General features: G+C 40.6%; 1 protein-coding gene and 1 long non-coding RNA gene across 2 annotated transcripts in view; one reads left to right on the top strand and one right to left on the bottom strand.

The window, feature by feature from the left end:
* Positions 1–681: 681 nt before the first annotated feature.
* The window catches only part of LOC108290177, a 37,257-nt gene continuing 19,027 nt past the window's right edge, over positions 682–18,911 (top strand). The window contains exon 1 of the long non-coding RNA XR_005197088.1: positions 682–796. This is a non-coding gene — a long non-coding RNA (uncharacterized LOC108290177). The remainder of the gene's footprint in view (positions 797–18,911) is intronic.
* LOC108290173 (RNA-binding protein 4-like) lies at positions 12,060–12,987 on the bottom strand. Its single transcript, XM_037731860.1, has one exon. It carries the CDS (start codon positions 12,921–12,923, stop codon positions 12,492–12,494), a length of 432 nt encoding a protein of 143 aa, XP_037587788.1. The 5' UTR covers positions 12,924–12,987; the 3' UTR covers positions 12,060–12,491.

Raw genomic sequence — 18,911 nt, 5'->3', positions numbered from 1 at the left:
GAAAAGACCTCACCTGTGTATATGCTCGTTTCTCCATCTCATCCATAAAGAGAAGCAGAGAGCCCCTGCCGCAAGACTTAAATGAGCTCATAAACAAAAGCACTCCACAGGGTTTGGGGCATATAGCACCTGCTCCATAAATGAAAAAATATTACTACTTTGGAGCAGCCCTTTATTTTTTAAGGCGGTGATAAAGTATCTTTTAGAATGCAAACATCTTTTTCTTTTTTCTTCTTTCTCTTCCAAAGGAAGAAGGTGAAAGTGTGGAGATGAATGCCTTTAAAAGTGCCTTTCACACCTAAGTGTGAAGTCTAGGTGTTAACCTGAGTGAGAAATCTTCAAAGAACAGAATAACTTCACAGGGAGCTCTGCTGCCTGCCCGGAGCACAGTGTTCCATGCTCTCTGTTCCGCCTGGCGCTTCTCGCATCATGAACTTGGTGCTGGTTATTTCTTTACTTCTCAAACTCCCATGGATCATTCTTTCTCTGCATTACTCTTTCTCCATGGACTGGACATTGCTAGACACTGAACATGTGCCTCTCCAAAATTCATGTTTAAATCTAACCCCCAAGGTGATGGTGTCAGGAGGTGGGGCCTTTGGGGGCTGCTGAGGTCATGAGGGTGGAGCTTTGTGAACGGGATTAGTACCCAGAGAGCTCCCTTGCTCTTCCACCATGTGAGGACGCAGCGAGAATGCGCTATGGCCCCACCACGCATCTATGAACCAGGAAGTGAGTCCTCACCAGACACAGTGTCTGCTGGTGCCTTGATCATAGGGTTCCAGCCTCCAGAACTGTGAGTGATAAATGTCTGTTGTTCATAAGCCACCAGTCTATGGTGTTTTGTTAGAGCAGCCTGAATGGAATAAGACAGAAATTATTTGCAACTCTTCATTTTGCTGTAGCTGATTTTACTTTTGTTATTTCTTTACCGTTTGTATTTTTTCTCCCTTAATTACTCTCTGATGGATTAAACATGGTCAGGACTGGACCCAGAGTAACAGAACCTGGACCTCAGCCTCGTCCTGCCTGAGTGTAAAGCACAGGCTCTTCTCATTAGTGACCCCTTGGTGCTTCCTGTTATTTACAACCGTAAGCCCCCGCTGTCATGTGAAAGCACTGTCATTGTTTTTATGAAGTATTCTTTATGGGTCTTGTTTAGGGCAGCCAAAGGACATTTGCAAGGTTAAGTCAGCATTTGGGGGAACAACATTTTCTATATCTGAATATCTGTTTGGTATCTGCTTTTCTGGGATCTCAAAACTTGAAGCAACTGGGACAGTTTTAAGCAGAGGCACATCTATAGCTAGAGAACTGGTCAGGAAATCATTTGGTTTAAGAATTGGGTCCCTAAGATCTCCTGAACCGTCTGTCACTCTTAGATGGTGGAGGATACCTAGAACAGAAAACAGGAAGGGATGATTGTATTGTATGAGTGTCTCAATCCTGAACTTCCCTTTTAGTTTGGGCACATATATGATTCCTTGTACTCTACGTATATATTTTCAGAGTATTTCTCACCTGTTAAGATCATTTCCTAATATATGTAATATACTTCACAGGATAGTCTGGTAAAATGATAGCACTGTGTCTGTTTGTTAATAGCAAATCCAGGAGTGACTCAGCTTTACTTCATTTCTGGAGTATGTCAACCAGAGTAAAAACTTGACCATGAACACTGATGACCTTTATCTTTGCATCAGCAGGTTCTAGATGAACAAAATCATTTATTATCTCCATCACCTAAAGATATCGACTGCCAACATTTTAGTGAATCTCTTTCCAATCTTTGAATTTTTTAAACATCTGCATTCTAAGGTTGTGATTACACTGAATATATCATTCTATACTATGAATTTTAATACTGTAATGTTTTTGTTTATATTTTTATATATTCATTTCAAACAATATATTTAATGGCAGCATAATTTCCTAAATACTTTCTTCTACCTTTCCCCTTAATATTTCCTCAGTTTTGTGTCTGCCTCAAGGATTCAGTAAATTATGACTTATAAAGTTAATGCATATTAAATAGGATTTTGGCTAATGTGGTCTGTATTTTTGGGATCTAGATGGATCATATATGGTACTGGAAATAAAACACAGTACCTTGGACATATTGCAGATTCAGTTTCAGACCACCACAGTAAAGTGAATAGCACAACAAAGTGAGTCATACGAAGTTTCTGGTTTGCCACTGTATATAAAAGTTATGTTTACATTATACTATAGTCTATTAAGTGTGCAATTGCATTATGTATAAAAATACAATGTAATTAACTTAATTAAAAATAATTTATTGCTAAAAATGCTCATGATCATCTGAGCCTTCAGCAAGTCATTACTTTTTTTTACTGGTGGAGGGCCTTGCTTTTACGTCGATGGGTGCTGACTCACCAGGGTGATGGTTGCAAGAGGCTAGGGTGGCTGTGGCAGTTTCTTAAAATAAGACAACAATTATTTTCTTAAAATAAGTCACTGCTTCAGTGGACTGTCTTTTCATGAAAGATTTTTCTGTAACATGTGATGTTATTTGACAGCGTTTTACCCCCAGTAGAACTTCTTTTAAAATTGGAGTCAATCTTCTCAAATCTTGCCACTGCTTTATCACCTAAGTTAATGTAATAGTCTGTATTCTTTGTTGTCATTTCTGCAATGTTCACAGCATCTTTATCAGGAGTAGAGTACATCTCGAGAAACCACTTCCTTTGCTCATCTATAACAAGCAACTTCTCATCCATTCAGGTTTGCTCATAAGGTTGCAGCAATTCAGTCCCACCTTTAGGCCACACTTCTAATTCTAGTTCTCTTGCTGTTTCCACCATATCTATAGTTACTTCCTTCACTGAAGTCTTGAATCCCTCAAATTCATCCATGAAGTTTGGAATCAACATCTTCCAAACTCCTGTTAATGTTGGTATTTTGACTTCCTCCCATGAATCACAAATGTTCTTACTGATATTTAGAATGGCGAATCTTTTCCAGAAGGTTTTCAATTTACTTTGCCTAGATCCATCAGAGGAATCACTATCTATGGCAGCTATAGCCTTATGAAATGGATCTCTTAAATAATAAGACTTGAAAGTCAAAATGGCTCCTTGATCCATGGGCTGCAGAATGGATGTTGTGGTAGCAGGCATGAGAACAACGTTAATCTCCTCGTACATCTCCATCATAACTCTTTCATGACCAGGTGCATTGTCAATTAGCAATAATATTTTGAAAGGAATCTTTTTTTTAAGCAGCAGATTTCAACCATGGGCTTAACATATTCAGTAAACCATGCTGTAAACAGATGTGCTGTCATCCAGGCTTTGTTGTTCTATTTCTAGAGCACAGGCAGAGTAGATTTAGTGTCATTCTTAAGATTCCTAGGATTTGGGGGATGGCAACTGAGTGTTGGCTTCAATTTAAAGTCACCAGCTGCATTAGACCCTAACAGGAGAGTCAGTCTGTCCTTTGAAGCTTTGAGGCCCGACACTGACTTTTCTGTAGCTATGCAAGTGTAGATGGCAACTCCTCCCAATAGAAGGCTGTTTCATTTACATTGAAAATCTGTTGTTTAGTGCAGCCACCATCATTAGTGATGTTACCCTAGGTCTTCTGGACAACTTGCTGCGGCCTCTCCATCAGCACTTGTTGCAGCACATTGCACTTTTATGTTAGGTCGATGGCTTCTTTCCTTAAATCTCATGAACCAACTCCTGCTAGCTTCCAACTTTTCTTCTGCAGCTTCCTCACCTGTCAGCCTTCATAGAAGTGAAAAATTAGGCCCCCACTCTGGATTAGCTTTGGTTTAAGGGAACGTTGTGGCTGGTTTGACCTTCTATCCAGACCACTCAAACTTCCTCCATATCAGTACTACGGCTGTTTCACTTTCTTATCATTCCTATGTTCCCTGGAGTAGCACTTTTAATTTCTTTCAAAAACTTTTTCTTTGCATTCCCAACTTGGTGAACTGGTCCAAGAGGCCCAGCTTTTGTTCTGTCTCAGCTTTCAACATGCCTTCCTCACTAAACTTGAGCTTAATCATTGCTAGCTTTTGATTTGAAGTAAGAGGTGTGTGATTCTCCCCTTCACGTGAACACTTAGACGCCATTGTAGAATTAGTAATTGTCCTAACTTCAACATATTGTTGTGTCTCAGGAAATATGGAGGGCTGAAGAGAGGAGGGGAGATGGGGAATGGTTGATCTGTGGAGCAATCAGAACACACACACACAACATTAGGAATTAAGTTTACCATCTCCTATTGGTGCAGTTCATGGTACCACAACATAATTATAATAATAACATCAGAGATCACTGATCAAAGATCACTGTAACAGATATAATAGTAATGAAACAGTTTGAATTGAAATGCTATGAGAATTTCCAAAATGTGATATAGAGACACAAAGTGAGCACATGCTCTTGGAAAAATGGTGCCAATAGACTTGCTTAATGCAGGGTTGCCAGAAACCTTCAATTTGTAAAAAATGCAATATCTGTGAAGTGCAATAGAAAGAGATATATGTGTGTATAACTAATTTGTCTACACAGTAACTCACAAATAGTTATTTAGTTCTACAACTGAGAACATTGGAGGTTTTGTAGTGTGTAAGGCCCTAACAACTCAAGCCAGTGGTGCTTGGACTTGAGTGTGTGCCAGCCTCACCTGGAGAACTTGCGAAACACTGACACCTGAACCCCACCTTATTATTCGGGTCCTCTTGGTCTAGGGTGGGACCTGAGAATATGCATTTCTAACAAGCTCCCAGTTTGTGCCGCTGCTACTTGCCCAAGGACCACACATTTAATTGTTCTGACACATATCATTGAGTCTTCTGGTTCATGATGATAATTTCTACATACTTATCTAATTTGCTGATGGTACCTAAAGAAAGGCAAACAAGCTAGTAAACCTAAAGCATGGGTCTTGGACAGTGTTGATTATAGTTGGTACCTGTTGTGAAACGGATCATGTTAGTATGAAGTTTTTCTAACAGTAAAAATTGCATCTGAGGCCAAGCACAGTGGCTCCTGCTTGTAACCCCAGTGTTTTGGGAAGCCAAGGCAGGAGGATTGCTTGAGGCCAGGAGTTTAAGACAAGCCTGCGCAACATAGTGAGACCTCATCTTTGAAAAAAAAAAAAAATTAGCCAGGTATGGTGGCACACACCTGTGGTCTCAGCTACTTGGGAGGCTAATGTGGGAGAATTGCTTGAGCCCAGAAGTTGGAGGCTGCAGCTATCATTGCACAACTGCACTCCAGCCTGTGTGGCAGAGTGAGACCCTGTCTCTAACTAAGAGAGAAAAAAAAAAAGATTACATTTTAACTTTAAGGTCTGCAGAGGTGGTTTTCCTCAACCATTTGTAAACCAAATTCAATTCTTACTTCTTTTTTCCATTCCCACCTGGGATAATTGCCTCTTTCTTTCTCTGGTTGCTTTCTGGTAGCTCACACTAAGCATAAGACAGAAAGTCTGTCCCTGTTTAACATCATGTCGCCTTGCTTCACTGTGTGCAAAACTTCTCTACTTTGGGGATTATGTAGGGGAAAATCTGAAGCCGGGTGTGAACCACACCAATTCCCTGTACAGCAGCTGTGGGCTAGAGAGAATGAAAAGCAGCATTTCAAAAGTGATTTATGCAAATGTAATGTGGATTTTGGGGGGATGGAGTCCGATTGTCCCCAAAAGCAGAATGCACATTACTGGGTGATCCATAGTCATTTTCTGTTCTGGGCACAATGGACTTTCTAGTACAAAATGTGCTACTGGCAATTGACGCTGCAGAGAAACAAGCAAGTCTACCATACACAAACGCCATATTTCAGAAGCCTTTTTAGGGTGTTCTCTCCTTTGGTAAAATGCAGGCTGCCTACATGGAGGAGTGATGTGTTCCAAGGCCCCTGAGGATATGAAAACTGTGGGCAGTTTCCCACTCTGCTGGTGGACTCCCTTTTATGCTTTCAGGCAGAAAGCTCCGTGGAGCTGAACATCATTATTTTTTATTTTGTCTTCATCACACAAGGGGTTCTTTCAGCAAAACGACTTCCAGTTTGATGGGCAGGATGGATCTTTGTGTTTCTCTGGAGTCTTCTGTGCACGAACGACAAAATAACACCTTATAAAATACACCTAGTGAAAATGGGCATTTTGTTTCGTGAGGCAAACTTTGTGGACTACTCGGTTTGGCACAGGCCAACTGTGAAAACACAGCAAAAATTCAGCCCTATTCAATTGGTATTTCTGACTTGCTTCGAATCATATAACATCCTTGGAAAATGAGTGGCCAGTGTGACAGAGGAGAAAACTGTCCAGGGAAGATATTTATTTCATTTGAAGAAAGAGGGGAAGGAAGGTTGTGTCCTGGTTCTTTTGAGATGCTAGGATCATCTGTGCTTAAAAAAAAAAAAAAAGGTTGTTTCCCTAGCAACAAGACATAAGAGGAAATGCTCATAAATTTTCTTCACCTACTCATTTTTTAAAATGCAGTGAAGCAGATGGTTTGGATGTTGCAGGTATTCCACATTCTAATTTACTCAGTGTCGATAGAAGGAGCATAAATATTGAAGGGTGTGCACTCTGCAGTTTGCAAAACTACAGCCTGAGAACTCTTTCAAAGGTGAGAGCTTTCCAATATCCAGCTTCTCTCTCAGTAACACAAACAGGGTGTTGGCAAAGAAACAGCATCTGAAGACCCAAACCTTTGGCACGTAAGAAGGAGACAGGAAGGGGAAAAAATCAGCCTGGTTGGATAACACAGGATAAAAGAAAGCAATGCTCTTGGAAAGATAGCTAGGGAGAAACAAGGGTCCACTGTCAACCCATGGGTATCAGCAGGAAGTCTTCATCCTATGGCCATTCAGTTTAGCATTCCACTATGTAGTCTACCTACAGGTGCTTATTGCTTGTCAAGCCTCTGACTATGCCTTCACCAGCATGATGGGTTTTCTTTCAAACCAACTCTGTCCATAGTGGAGATGAGTCTTTTGATTTTTATCACTGAAGTCGCCTTACACATGTGCATAAAAGTGCTTAAGAAGGCAGGAGAACCTTGAGTTTCAGGCAGGTAAGGGCTCACATATGAGAATTCTGCTGATAAAGGCCAAATGTGGGAACGCTCTTTATCCCTTGCATTGTAAACTATTTTTGAGACCCAGCTTGTGTTTGTGCTGAAGGAACATTTTGGTTCCTTTAATATATATGTGTGTGTATATATATATATATTTTTTTTTTCCTGGTGCCTAGTACCTAGATTCACACAGTACTCAAACAAATAGTGATGCATAAATAAACCATTTAAAATTAAGCAAAACAATAAGTCAGGTTTTGGAATGTTATATATATGTAGGATATCCCCCTGCATAATATATATCTCTTTCTACGACATACAGATTTTTCTTTTCTATCCATTGAATATGATAAACTCAAACCTATTCTTTAGTTTATTTAATGAAAATGACATAGGAAAATAACAGGTAATCCCACTTCCAGAATGAAACACATAAAATAGCTTGGCAGGCAGGATGGCTGGGTTTCAGTGTATATTGTTGTTGGCTGCTGGTCATATATGTTTGGTGACTATGAGGTAGCTTTTGCTGAGGTTTGCTGCATCCTGGACTGTTTTCAGACAGTTGTCAAGTGTGACTGATAAATTTGATTTATTTCCTCTTTTTAAAAAATAGCTTGAGTGGATGTTGATAACTACATTGAAATTGTGTAGTTAATTTTCTATTTTATTAGGGCTGTGAAGCTCACCATTTTTTGGTTTCCCAGGAATGTGTGCCTTCCAGCCAATCTCAGGCACATCACCCCCAAATGATGCCTTTGGGTCCTCAAAAGGGAAGTGGTCTTTCAGCTCTATCAATCACGCGTGTTTACTACGCAAGGTGATTAAAGTGATGGCGAACATTCATGAAAACAGTTGGAAAGCCTCCAACTTCTATTTTATTTTATTTTATTTTATCTAAGGGATCAACTTATATTATTTCATGAATGAAGCGAAACTTTGGACTGAAGATAAACTAATTTAATGCAACTCTAAGCAGCTACAATACTTGATTGAAGGCATCTGGAATGCTCTAAAACATCTTTTAATAAATAGCTGATAGACAGTTGCTTTTTTGGCTATGAGCAGATTAATGCAGCTAAAATGCAATTTATATTTTGTATTTTGGGGCACTCAGAAAATAGGCCTGATGTGAGGTCTATGTTCAGGCTGGCATTTAAATTTAAAGCTATTGTGTATACCTCTCTGGGATACTGTTGTTCTGGGATGGAAATTTAAAGGCAAAATGATTGCATGACAAGGATTCTGATTTACAGGGTAAAGATGTGCATTTATATGCAGCTGATGAAAATCATTTCCTAATAAATGTGTTTGTTTATGAACAGAGATATGTGTCCAGCTCTGGTATCAGGAAACCCTTTCAGCGGTGAGTTTTGGCAAGCTTTTAAAACAAGCTGATCAAAAAATTCACCTAACAGATGCTTGCACTCAGGTTTTTCCGTGGAGCCAGGTAATAATCAAAGGAATCAGGGTCTGTGTTATTTGAAAGAGCCTTTCAAAAGTTGCTGGGAAGGAATCAAAGTTGTGTTAAGTTGTGTGAGGAGGTTTTTCTGTCTCTTTCAATTTTGCTTTTACTGCATCCTATTTTAAGATAGATTGCAAATAGTGATTTGCAACCTGGCCAATGTGGAGGATTAGATGTTTTCATATAGAATCTTGCTTTGACAGGGAGTTATGTCCCTCTCTTGGAGTCATTTATGCCTGCGCCATTTTTCTATTTATTTTTACAGTGATGCGTTAATATTTTTTGAAGTCCCATTTACTCCTTCCTGATTGTTCCCTTATCTGTCCTTTCCCATGCTTAAGCAGTGAGGTTCTCGTGAACTCGTGGCCTCAGTGCAGAAAGCAGAAAATAACGGGAGGATTTCCTGTTGGCTTTGGTTTCTAGGAGCCTAAGATGCTAGGGAGAATAGAGGACTCTTTCTAGAGGGAAAACTTGGGAATATTTGGGGGTTGAGGAGAGACAGCTCTCCTAAAATACTAGACAATATTGGCTAGGGCTCCAGGAAGGGAAGAAGAGGTGTGGATAGAAGTAGAGTGACCAAAAAAAAAAAAAAAAAGAAGTAGAGTGACCGTGGTGACTGTCCTTCTTGGTGACTCTCTACCTTGGTAACTTTGAGAAGGAGCCCTGACTCGTGCTGCCCAGCCTCTCCCTAATACACAAATGACTGAGTGGAGGCCCAGATTGAGGGAGCCTCAGAGGACTCTGCAGAGGTTTTGGTGACCTGCCAATATAAAGGAGAACGGCATCATCTGATAAGACAGCCACTTTAGGTGTAGCCATTTTGAAGTCTCCAAACAAGGAGATGTGGGTTTATTCTGGCTACAGAGGAGTAGTGCTGCTTCTGGGTGCTCAGAGTGCCTGGGGGATATAGGGGGCTTGCCATTCTCAGGCTGGTCCAGGTAAAAAACCCTCCTGTGTCTTAGAGTCTCATCCTTTTTTTCAGCAGGGCTCTAGCTTTGACTTAGAAGTCAGGCTGCATGTTCAGTCTTTTTTTGCAGTTCTGCTACGTGTTAAATGAAAACCTGGATCTTCTTAGCACCATCTACTTGCCCTATGATTGCTGGAGATGAGTCTCATAAATTGGTGGTTAACTACCCTGAGCCTATATATATTTTTTGAAAAGTTCCAATAGCATCAAGAGAATTCCTCCTGCACTTAGTTCTTACAAATATCATTGTGCCCCCTCAGAACATTATCTCCACCCATGTCTCCACTCTGTCAACCACAGGTGAAGCCTTTGTACTTATGGATCCACTATATACCAGGAGTGACTACTGGGGGACAGAGAGGCCAAGAGGATCCAAGGTGATCCATAAGGCACATCATCTGAATTGAGAAAAAGAAAGTGAAAATATTTTAGAACAAGTCCAGAAAATGATGTTGGTCTTGGGTTCCTCCAGAAAAGCTTTCAGAAACATGTATTTCAGGGAAAAATTATTATCGTTCTTTTAAAAAATATCTTATTTTCCAAAGTGTCCTTCCTTTTTTAAAGTGATTTTCTTCTTGCAGCCTATCTTTATCTCGTACATACTGCTGGTGTCTGGTGATGGATGAGGTGGAGCCAGATAGTAGCGACTTCCTGCTGAGTTCTCCTTCTCCAGCCTACCAGTCCGTGGCTGGTGGTTTCTGTCTTGGGATCCATCCCTGTGGAGCTGAATCATGGTGCTTTCCTTAATTACTTCTCTTGTCATTGCCAGGTGCTCCCTCTTAGTCCAGCAGACCTGGCTCAGGACTTGGGCTATCTGAGCTCTTTAATAGCACATCCATGCTCAGATCCCCGGAGTCCCTGGCCCTGACTCCTGCAGTTAGGAGCTCCATGCTCTCCTCTCTCCAGAGCTTCAGCTATCCTGTTGAATTTTTTCCTTTATATGATTGTCCCTATTCTTTGATAACTTGAAGCATTATTAATTTTCTACCTTTTTAACTAAGCTTTTCACTGTAAAACGAAAGAAAGGAACAGAAAACTATACAAAACTGGCCAACTGTGGTAGCTTGAGCCTATAATCTCAACACTTTGGGAGGCTGAGGATTACCTGAGGTCAGTAGATTGAGACCAGCCTGGGTAACACAGTGAGACCCTGCCTCTAAAAAATAAGAATAAAATAACCAGCTGGGGCATGGTGGCATACACCTGTAATCTCAGCTACTCGAGAGGCTGAGAGTATCGCTTGAGCCCAGGAGGTAGAGGCTGCAGTGAGCTATGATCATGCCACTGCACTCCAGCCTGGGCAACACTGGAAGACCCTGTCTCAAAAAAAAAAAAAAAAAAGGAAACTACACAAAAAGTGCATAGGTTAATTTATGACTATGTGGCAAGCACCCTTGTAAATATCACCCCATCATAAGAAAGAACATTGGCTGACACTGTAGAAGCCCCTTCATGTGACCCATCCTAGTCATATCCCTTCTATCTTGCTGTGTGCCCACTATGTTAACTTTTATAGCAATTTCTGTGTAGTTCTGTCCCTAAGATATGTATCCCTAGACACTATGGGTTCTGCCTAATTGTATAGTTGGATCTTTTAAAGGCTTTTAATGTACAACATTCTCCTCCATTCCTTTATTCTGCTGTTACTGTTCTTTACAATTTATCTGTTGAAAAAGCTAGGGCATTGGACCTGTTGAATTTCTCAAAGTGATTTGGACATTTGTGATTGCTTATTCATGGTGCAGCTGAATATTTTCCTGTGTTCTCTGTATTTCCTGCAGCTGGATATAGAGGCTTGACCAGACTTACAGTCAGTTTGTTGGCAGCATGAGGCAGTGTTGAGTTCTTTTCTCAGGAGCCATAATGGTAACTGAGTTGCACGCATTTTGTGATGTTAGCAGCTGTTGGCGTGCAATGCCTAGATCTGTTAAATCATTGGAAGTTGCAAAATGGTGATATTCTGACTGTATCATATTGTTTGCATTTATTAGCTGTAATAATGTTATTAGGTGTCAATTCTCATCTACTCTGTGGTTACTCAGTGATGCAATTCCTGTGAGAAAGGGAGGATAGAAGCTTAATTCTTTAGTTTTATTTACCAGTCTTTAAGATAATAGATTGATTTCTTATTATCCTCAGTAAGGGACCAATTAATTTTTAAAAATTTAATCACAAAATCCTGTTTTTAAACAGATAGGTTTCAATCCATTGCAGTTCTTATCATTATAAAACTTCAGTTTGTCCTATTGTGGTCAGTGAGAGTCTCTTCCTATTGGCTTTTGAGTCCTTTTGATACAGAGTAGTCATTGATGGCTTTCTTGATATCTGCTATGGTAAGATCTTTGAGGTTATCTTGTATGTCTTCTAGCTCCAGGCTAGAAACTGGCCATTTCTCAAAAATCTATTAGTGTATTTCACTGGGAAATGATATTTCAAACACATAATCTTGGTGCTAGGGTTGTTCATTGCCATTGGACAACCATTGTTTCCAGGAAATTATGGGGGAAAGAGCTGGAAATTTTTTTAAGGCAAAGTAGTTTATGAGTTCACAGTAATACTTACCTCTATGTGAATTTTTTTTTTTTTAAGTTGAAAAACCATTTATTTCACCGGAAAGAAAAAAGTGATCCAATGCTCTAGGTCTAGCCTTTGGACCAAAAAGAGACCCGGGGCAGTGAGACTCTCACCAAGGTCATTCCCAAATCCAACAGCCGCAGGAGGCAGGAGGCAGGGAGGAGACAGCACAGCCCCCACCACAGTTTCGGCACACAATGAGGCCTGCTGGGAGAACAGAACATGAATGGGAAGCTACAGAAGTATTGAAGGACAGAAGAACAGGAAAACGGGCAGGAGAGGAAAGTAAAGTAAAGGAAGAGAAGGTCTGAACTTAGCAAGGTAAATTAAGGTCCACGGTTCCTAAGGGACTGAACGCACAAAGCCGAGAACGTCCCGGAGATGAGGTACCACGAAGGGTGTATTCTCATGCACAACCGCAGCTCGGAATTTCAGCCCACACACATCCCACCTTGAAACTCTGTGTTATCAAGGCCCCTGATGTCCTCCACTGCATCCTCTGCCTGCTCCATGTGTACGAAGGCATAATCTTTCACGATGTCACATTCAATGACCGGACCATACTCCTCGAACTTGACTCGAAGCTCCTTATTAGTGCAGGTGGGACTGATGTTGCCCACATGCAACTTTGTTGAGGTTTTGCTCTTATTCTTGCTGGCTTCGACGTTGATGTTTACCCCACGAAGCTTGTAATGGTGTAGGTTGCGTATGGCATCTTCCGCTGCAGTTTTGTCTTCTATGTGCACAAAGCCGTAATTCTTAATGATGTCACATTCCAGCACCTTCCCATACTGCTCAAAAAGAGAGCGGATCTCCTGCTCTGTGGCCTCCCGGGGCAGGTTTCCGATGAACAGCTTCACCATCCTAACAAGAGCCCGCACAGAAATCAGCAGGGCCTCCTCCTCGTGGCGCGGACGCTTCTGACAAAACGCTAAAATGTCTATGTGTAATTTTAATCTCCTTTTCCCACACCAATGATCCACATTCTCCAGAACATTGTAAAGGCTAGAATTATAATTACCCATTTGCTTTGTCTTGCATCAACACCCAACTGTCTCAAAATAATGATACAAAAGCTACCATTATCACCACCAAAATGGTTACCAAAAACAGTTCAGAAAATTTCACTCTGTTGTCCTCAGTCTTTCCGCATTTTTCATGGTTGTGCTGTTTTTCACATGGTCTGAGTATAGTCACTATATGTATGCTCTCTTCCTTTTAACTCCAGGTTAGTTTTTGTGTACAAGTCATGTATTTAATTCTCACCATCAGCCTTAGGTCTGTGTCTCTCTAGTCAGTCACTCTGGTTTTCTGTAACTCATTGTCTGGCAGACTCCTTTGGAAGGGCTCTTGGGAACATCATTCCCTGGCTTCTTACATCCTTAAGTTTGTGTTCTTTATGCTTGAAGGTCAATTTCACTCAATATAATAAACTTGGTCATGGTTTCCTTCCTTGAGTATCTTAAATCAGCAATCCCCAACCGTTTTGGCACTAGGGACTGGTTTCATAGAAGACAATTTTTCTACGAATGGGGTGGGGTGGGAGGGATGGTTTCTGAATGAAACTGTTCCACTTCAGATAATCAGGCATTAAAGTCTCATAAGAAACGTGCAACCTAGATCCCTTGCATGCACAGTTCACAGTAGAGTTTGTACTCCTGTGAGAATCTAATGCTGCCGCTGATCAGACAGGAGGCAGAGCTCAGGCGGTAATGCTCACTCGCTTGTCACTCACCTTCTGCTGTGCAACCTGGTTCCTAGTAGGCCACGGACCAGGGTTGGGGACCCTGTCTTAAATATATTGCTCCATTTTCTACTGGGGAAAAAAAAAAGCCTTGCTGTTCAACTCTGATAATGATGTAAATTTATTTACGTATGTGTGACTTCTATTTTTGCCTATACATCCACGGATTCTTTTCCTTTAAAGTTCAGACATTTTAGTAGATAACATCTTCATGTCAGTTTTCTGAGTCAGTAGTCTCAGGGATGTTAGTTGCTCTTTTCCTATGTCATTTCAAATTTGTATTTTGCAATATTTTCTTGAATTATAGTTTTTGTTACTTGTTGCCCTGTTTGGGATTTCTTTCAGGGATTTCTGTTGTCAACATGTTCGATGTTCTTTGCTCATTTAAATACTTGTCAGTTTCCTTCAAATACTTTTTTTAAATTTTAAATTTTCTTCCTTTTTGTAGCTTTTATGTTTCTTGTCATTTTAAATATACTCTCTCCCATATTTTTTCTAGTTTATTCTTTATTTCTAAGATTATTTTCCTTATTTCTTATTGTCTTGAGTTCTGCATTGTGATCTCTGAGTATTTCAGTTTCTGATTTATGTTGTATTTTCCTGTTGTGTGCCATTTCTATGAGTATTTTTTAGCTCTCTTAGAAACAGAAAATTACAGTTTTCAAGCGATTTATAAAAATGCATTTTCTGGCATGCTTTTCTTGTCTGTGGAGATGTTACTCTGTTCCTTCTTGTTTCATTTCTTATAATAAATTTGAGTCAGATTCAAGCATGATCCTTTTCTATTGTTCATTTTTACATGAAGTTAATTTTCCTAAACCATTAGAAGTAGTTGTGTTGAGTAGCATTTTAATCTTACTGACCTCACTGTTGTGTTGTTTTTATGCAGATTTCACAAGATTATGGTCTGCTGGAGATTCTCTTCCCTTTGTTTCTCTTGTCCCTGCCCTTCTCAGGTTGGATTCTGCTTGCGGTGTGAGGGCCCTGCCTTGAACGGAACCCGGTGTCAGCTCCAAGGGCCAGAGAGCCCCCCTGCCCTTCAGACTGGCAGGAATGTTTGTTGAGTTCAACAAGACTCCTCTTGGTTTCCACTGCTGTCCTCACATGGACCCACTATGCTTTCCAGCACAAGCCCATTGGCTGTTTCCAGGTTCTTCTGTTTCTGGGTCTGCCAGAATCCCTGATGCTTCCACTGCTTCCTCCCATACAGACACTGATACTGCAAACCTTGCAGGTTGCTCTTCACCTGATTTTGCTGTGAATCTGCTGCATGTGTGGTGTTACCACCTGCTCATTCTGTCTGTGTTTTTGAGGAGATGTGGGGACCTTTGGAAACTGTGACACTGCTGTGGTGGCTCCCTCCCCAGATCTTACTGGAACATTACTGAAGGGTGATCATGCATGAATTTAATGAACACAGTCATAGAGGCTTGAGAAAATGGGTCAAACTGCATCCCCAGACAGGCATTGCAATCCATTTTTATCACCTAGTAAAATTAAACCCTGAACGTGGATGATTTTATGGCCCAGGGAACAATGACTAGAGGAGGGCGGTGACCTCGATGTTTGTGTAAATAAGAGCAGCAGCTGGAGGAAGGCAGGAATCTCAGTTTTGTGTAACTGAGAGCAGCAGCTGGAGGAGGGCAGTGATCTCAGTGTTCATGTGTGTGTTTAAAAAGGATGCACTGTGAAGCCATGTCGGGTCCCAAGGCATCCGTAAACACCACACTTATAGAAAGAAGCAATCATGAAGCACTCTCTCTGCTTGGCACTGTCCTGAGAGTCAGGGATAAAAGGATGAAAACTAGTTGTATTCCTTCCGTGCACTCTCAGTCTCAATAGGGAAATTAATTTGGAGACAGAAGGATTCATCAATGTTAAACAATGGAGGAAACAAGATATTCCTTTTCTTCCAGATTAAAACTGGAAAAATAAATCCACACACCTATATCCTGGGGCCCCCAGCTAGGAATTCCATTAAATCCTTGCTGCGGCTGTATTTCCAGTGTTTCTCTTTGTGTCATGCAAGATTCTTATTGAAGGGGTTAGTGGCCCAGAAATAGACTCCCTCACCACCTTCATTTCTAGCTATTTCCAAAAAGACATGAAAGGAACCAAAGACTGTAGTCTATAAAAGTGCTACTGACAAATGTTTCTTCTTCTCATCATTGGTTTAGGCCTTCTTGTTTCAGAAAATTAGATGTATGTATGTGTGTGTGTGTGTGTGTGTGTGTATGCACACGTGTGTGTTTTGGTAGGGATGGGTTTGGTGACACAGCCTAATAATTATCCATAAGATAATCTTGGAGAATAAGGAGGCATGTCTGGATCCCACCCTGATGGGGGGATTGATCTCAGGCAACTCTTTGGGTGTGCTTTTATGCAGAGAGATGGAATAAACTAAAGAGTTGGTTTGATATCTTGGTGTGGTCATTCAAAATCCAGCCTCTTAGCCACACAAGACTACAGTATGGAGAACAAATATATCCCCACGGACTTTCTTGACAGTGAAAAATGTTCATTTGGGAAAATTTTCAAATTTTCAGCTATTTTAATGTTAAAAGTTAGTGTCGAACTTTGGCATTTGTCCATCTTTTCTCATATTTGTCAGTGTAGATATAAACAGGAAGATAGAGCCTGGAGACATACAAGGGACAAGAGAAGAAACCAGAAATAACATGATTGATGATATTCAGGGGGAAAAACCTACTTGGCAGACTCATTTATACGGCTGGGGTACGTGATATGCAGCAGGCCTGCTCAAGAGGCAGCTTTGTTTAAGGAATGAGATTCTATCTGTGTTATCTAATTAGGCAAGTCATACACCATCTGTTTTTGTGAAGCTGGTTGCATTAAAAATCAGCCAGTTTTTTTTTTTTTTAATACTCGTTAACCTGTTTCAGGGGAACAAACATCAGGATCAAACATTTAGGGGCAGCTTAGCTTTTCAGAAAAAGTTAATGCTTTAGGCATCCTGTGTGTACTGAATAGAAATAGCTTGGGTGTAGCAGTATACAATCAATCAATAAAATAAGAAACACTTATATATAGCCTTATTTGCTTATTTATAGATTTGTAAATTTCCTCCACAATCTTTTCAAATCAGACAAAAGATAGATGTAGGTGACATTTAGGTGTGGAAGAAGTGGAAGGCGTGATGTAATTTGACAAGATTCAAGATATTAACAAATGAAAACACTTTATAAGATAGTTTTGGCTTTTTCTATTTACAGCATGAGTGTGTGTGCACGTGTGTGTGTGTGCATCTGTTGCCTTAGGCTTGTGGATTCTGCAGGAATCAAGGCATAGGAAATGACTGGAAAAACATTTATAGGCATCGGAATCTGGACCTAGGTTTTAATAATGATGTTTTCTCTTCAGCTGGAAAGCACTGCTTAGCTATCTGGAGCTATTTTTAAGAGCATATAGTTGTACAGTCCCTAAGGCAGTGGGAAACAGCTATTTTACATACAGGAAAAATCCAGATAAGGAGATAGTTACATTAGAAATATGTGTGTCTTGTGTTTTCTCTATGAAAGCACAGCTTCAGTGAGTTTTTTAACAAGTAATTTTCAAATCAACTTTTTATTGGATACCTATATTATGTGCCAGAGACCATCCTGTGTTCTTGAGAGTTACTGATTTGTTCCCTTATGACCACTCTGAAATAGGCCACTCTGCAGAAAGAGAAGGTCAGTGTCAAGGATGTTGCTGTAGAGGTAGGTGTGTTAATGATATTTCTGAAGCAGAAATGACAAAGTCAGTACTGTAGGTGATGCTTTGCACAATTACTTTGGGATCAACACACCACTGCTCTCGAAATTTTCCTTTGTACGAGGCCCAATAAATTTCCTCCATAACTACATATTATTGCTCAATTATGTTCAACTAATTATGTGGAATCCATTCCATCGCCACACTCGGATATTATAGGAATATCTCTGCAATTACACAGCACAAGTGTTCTGGCAAACATGAGTTAAAGGGAGAAATATTTTATAACAGCAGCAGAGAGAGGTAGAGGAAATTTCTGACCAATTATACTGAAATCAGTTGTCAAATTCTAAGAATTTAAGCTACATGGGGCTAATATTTATTCTTCTTTCCAGCACTTGGGGAGGTTGCAGCAAAGTCCTGTCTTATGCAACCAGGGTAAATATATTGAGTTTAAAATGATTGCACTGCCATCTAACTGAATATATTATTGGACTCTTAGGCAATCAATTAAAATAGAGTTTAAAATATGTGATGTGGCTGGGCACAGTGGCTCACGCCTGTAATCCTAGCACTTTGGGAGGCCGAGGCAAGCTGGATCACTTGAGGTCAAGATTTTGAGACTAGCCTGGCCAACATAGTGAAACCCTGTCTCTACTAAAAATACAAAAATTAGCCTGGCTTGGTGGCATGCACCTGTGGTCCCAGCCACATGGGAGGCTGAGACAGGAGAATCTCTTGAACCCAGGAGACGGAGGTTGCAGTTAGCCATGATTGTGTCACTGCACTCCAGCCTGAGTGACAGAGCGGGACTCAGTAGGAAAAAAAAAAAAATGTGAGGCAAGACAATCTTTTTAGGGAGTTAGGGCAAGGAATTGGCCTGGAAGCTTTCTGCCAGGAGAGTTTGATTTCTGTGTTATTGCTAAGATGTCTCATTTTTGTTTCTGTGAAGAAGCTTTCCCTAAAGCTCCCTGAGCAAGGATCAGGGCTGATTTTAAACATGGGAACTGACTTACAGGAGATTCTGGTTTGTTGAAACGGAGCTCCATAAGGGCTGAGAGGGCCCCTCCTCCTGCCCTCAGAGATCCTGCCTGCCTTCTTCACGCTTCGCCTTTGATCTTCCCAGGAAGCTTTGAAGCTGCAGTCATCTTTGATTTTGATGCACTAGTCTGGAGTTATTGTCTGGTTGCTTGGAAAAGGCAAAAAAGCTTCTGTACTTCTGCGCCTGCTTTTCGTTTATTTAAAAAAGTTTACATGCATTTGTCTCAATGCTCCTCTTTTACACGCAGTGTGGCACATCTCACTGGGCAGGCAGTGGGAGCCCCAGGAGGGAAAGGGCAACAGACATGTAAAGAAATAATCTCGCGGATTCTCTCCTTTCTCCATTCCTACT

Source organism: Cebus imitator, unplaced genomic scaffold, assembly GCF_001604975.1.
Source record: "Cebus imitator isolate Cc_AM_T3 unplaced genomic scaffold, Cebus_imitator-1.0 Scaffold426, whole genome shotgun sequence".
In the NCBI taxonomy this organism is placed as follows: Eukaryota; Metazoa; Chordata; class Mammalia; order Primates; family Cebidae; genus Cebus; species Cebus imitator.
Note: the sequence above shows the minus strand (reverse complement) of the source record. Positions and strands in the feature narration are given on the sequence as shown.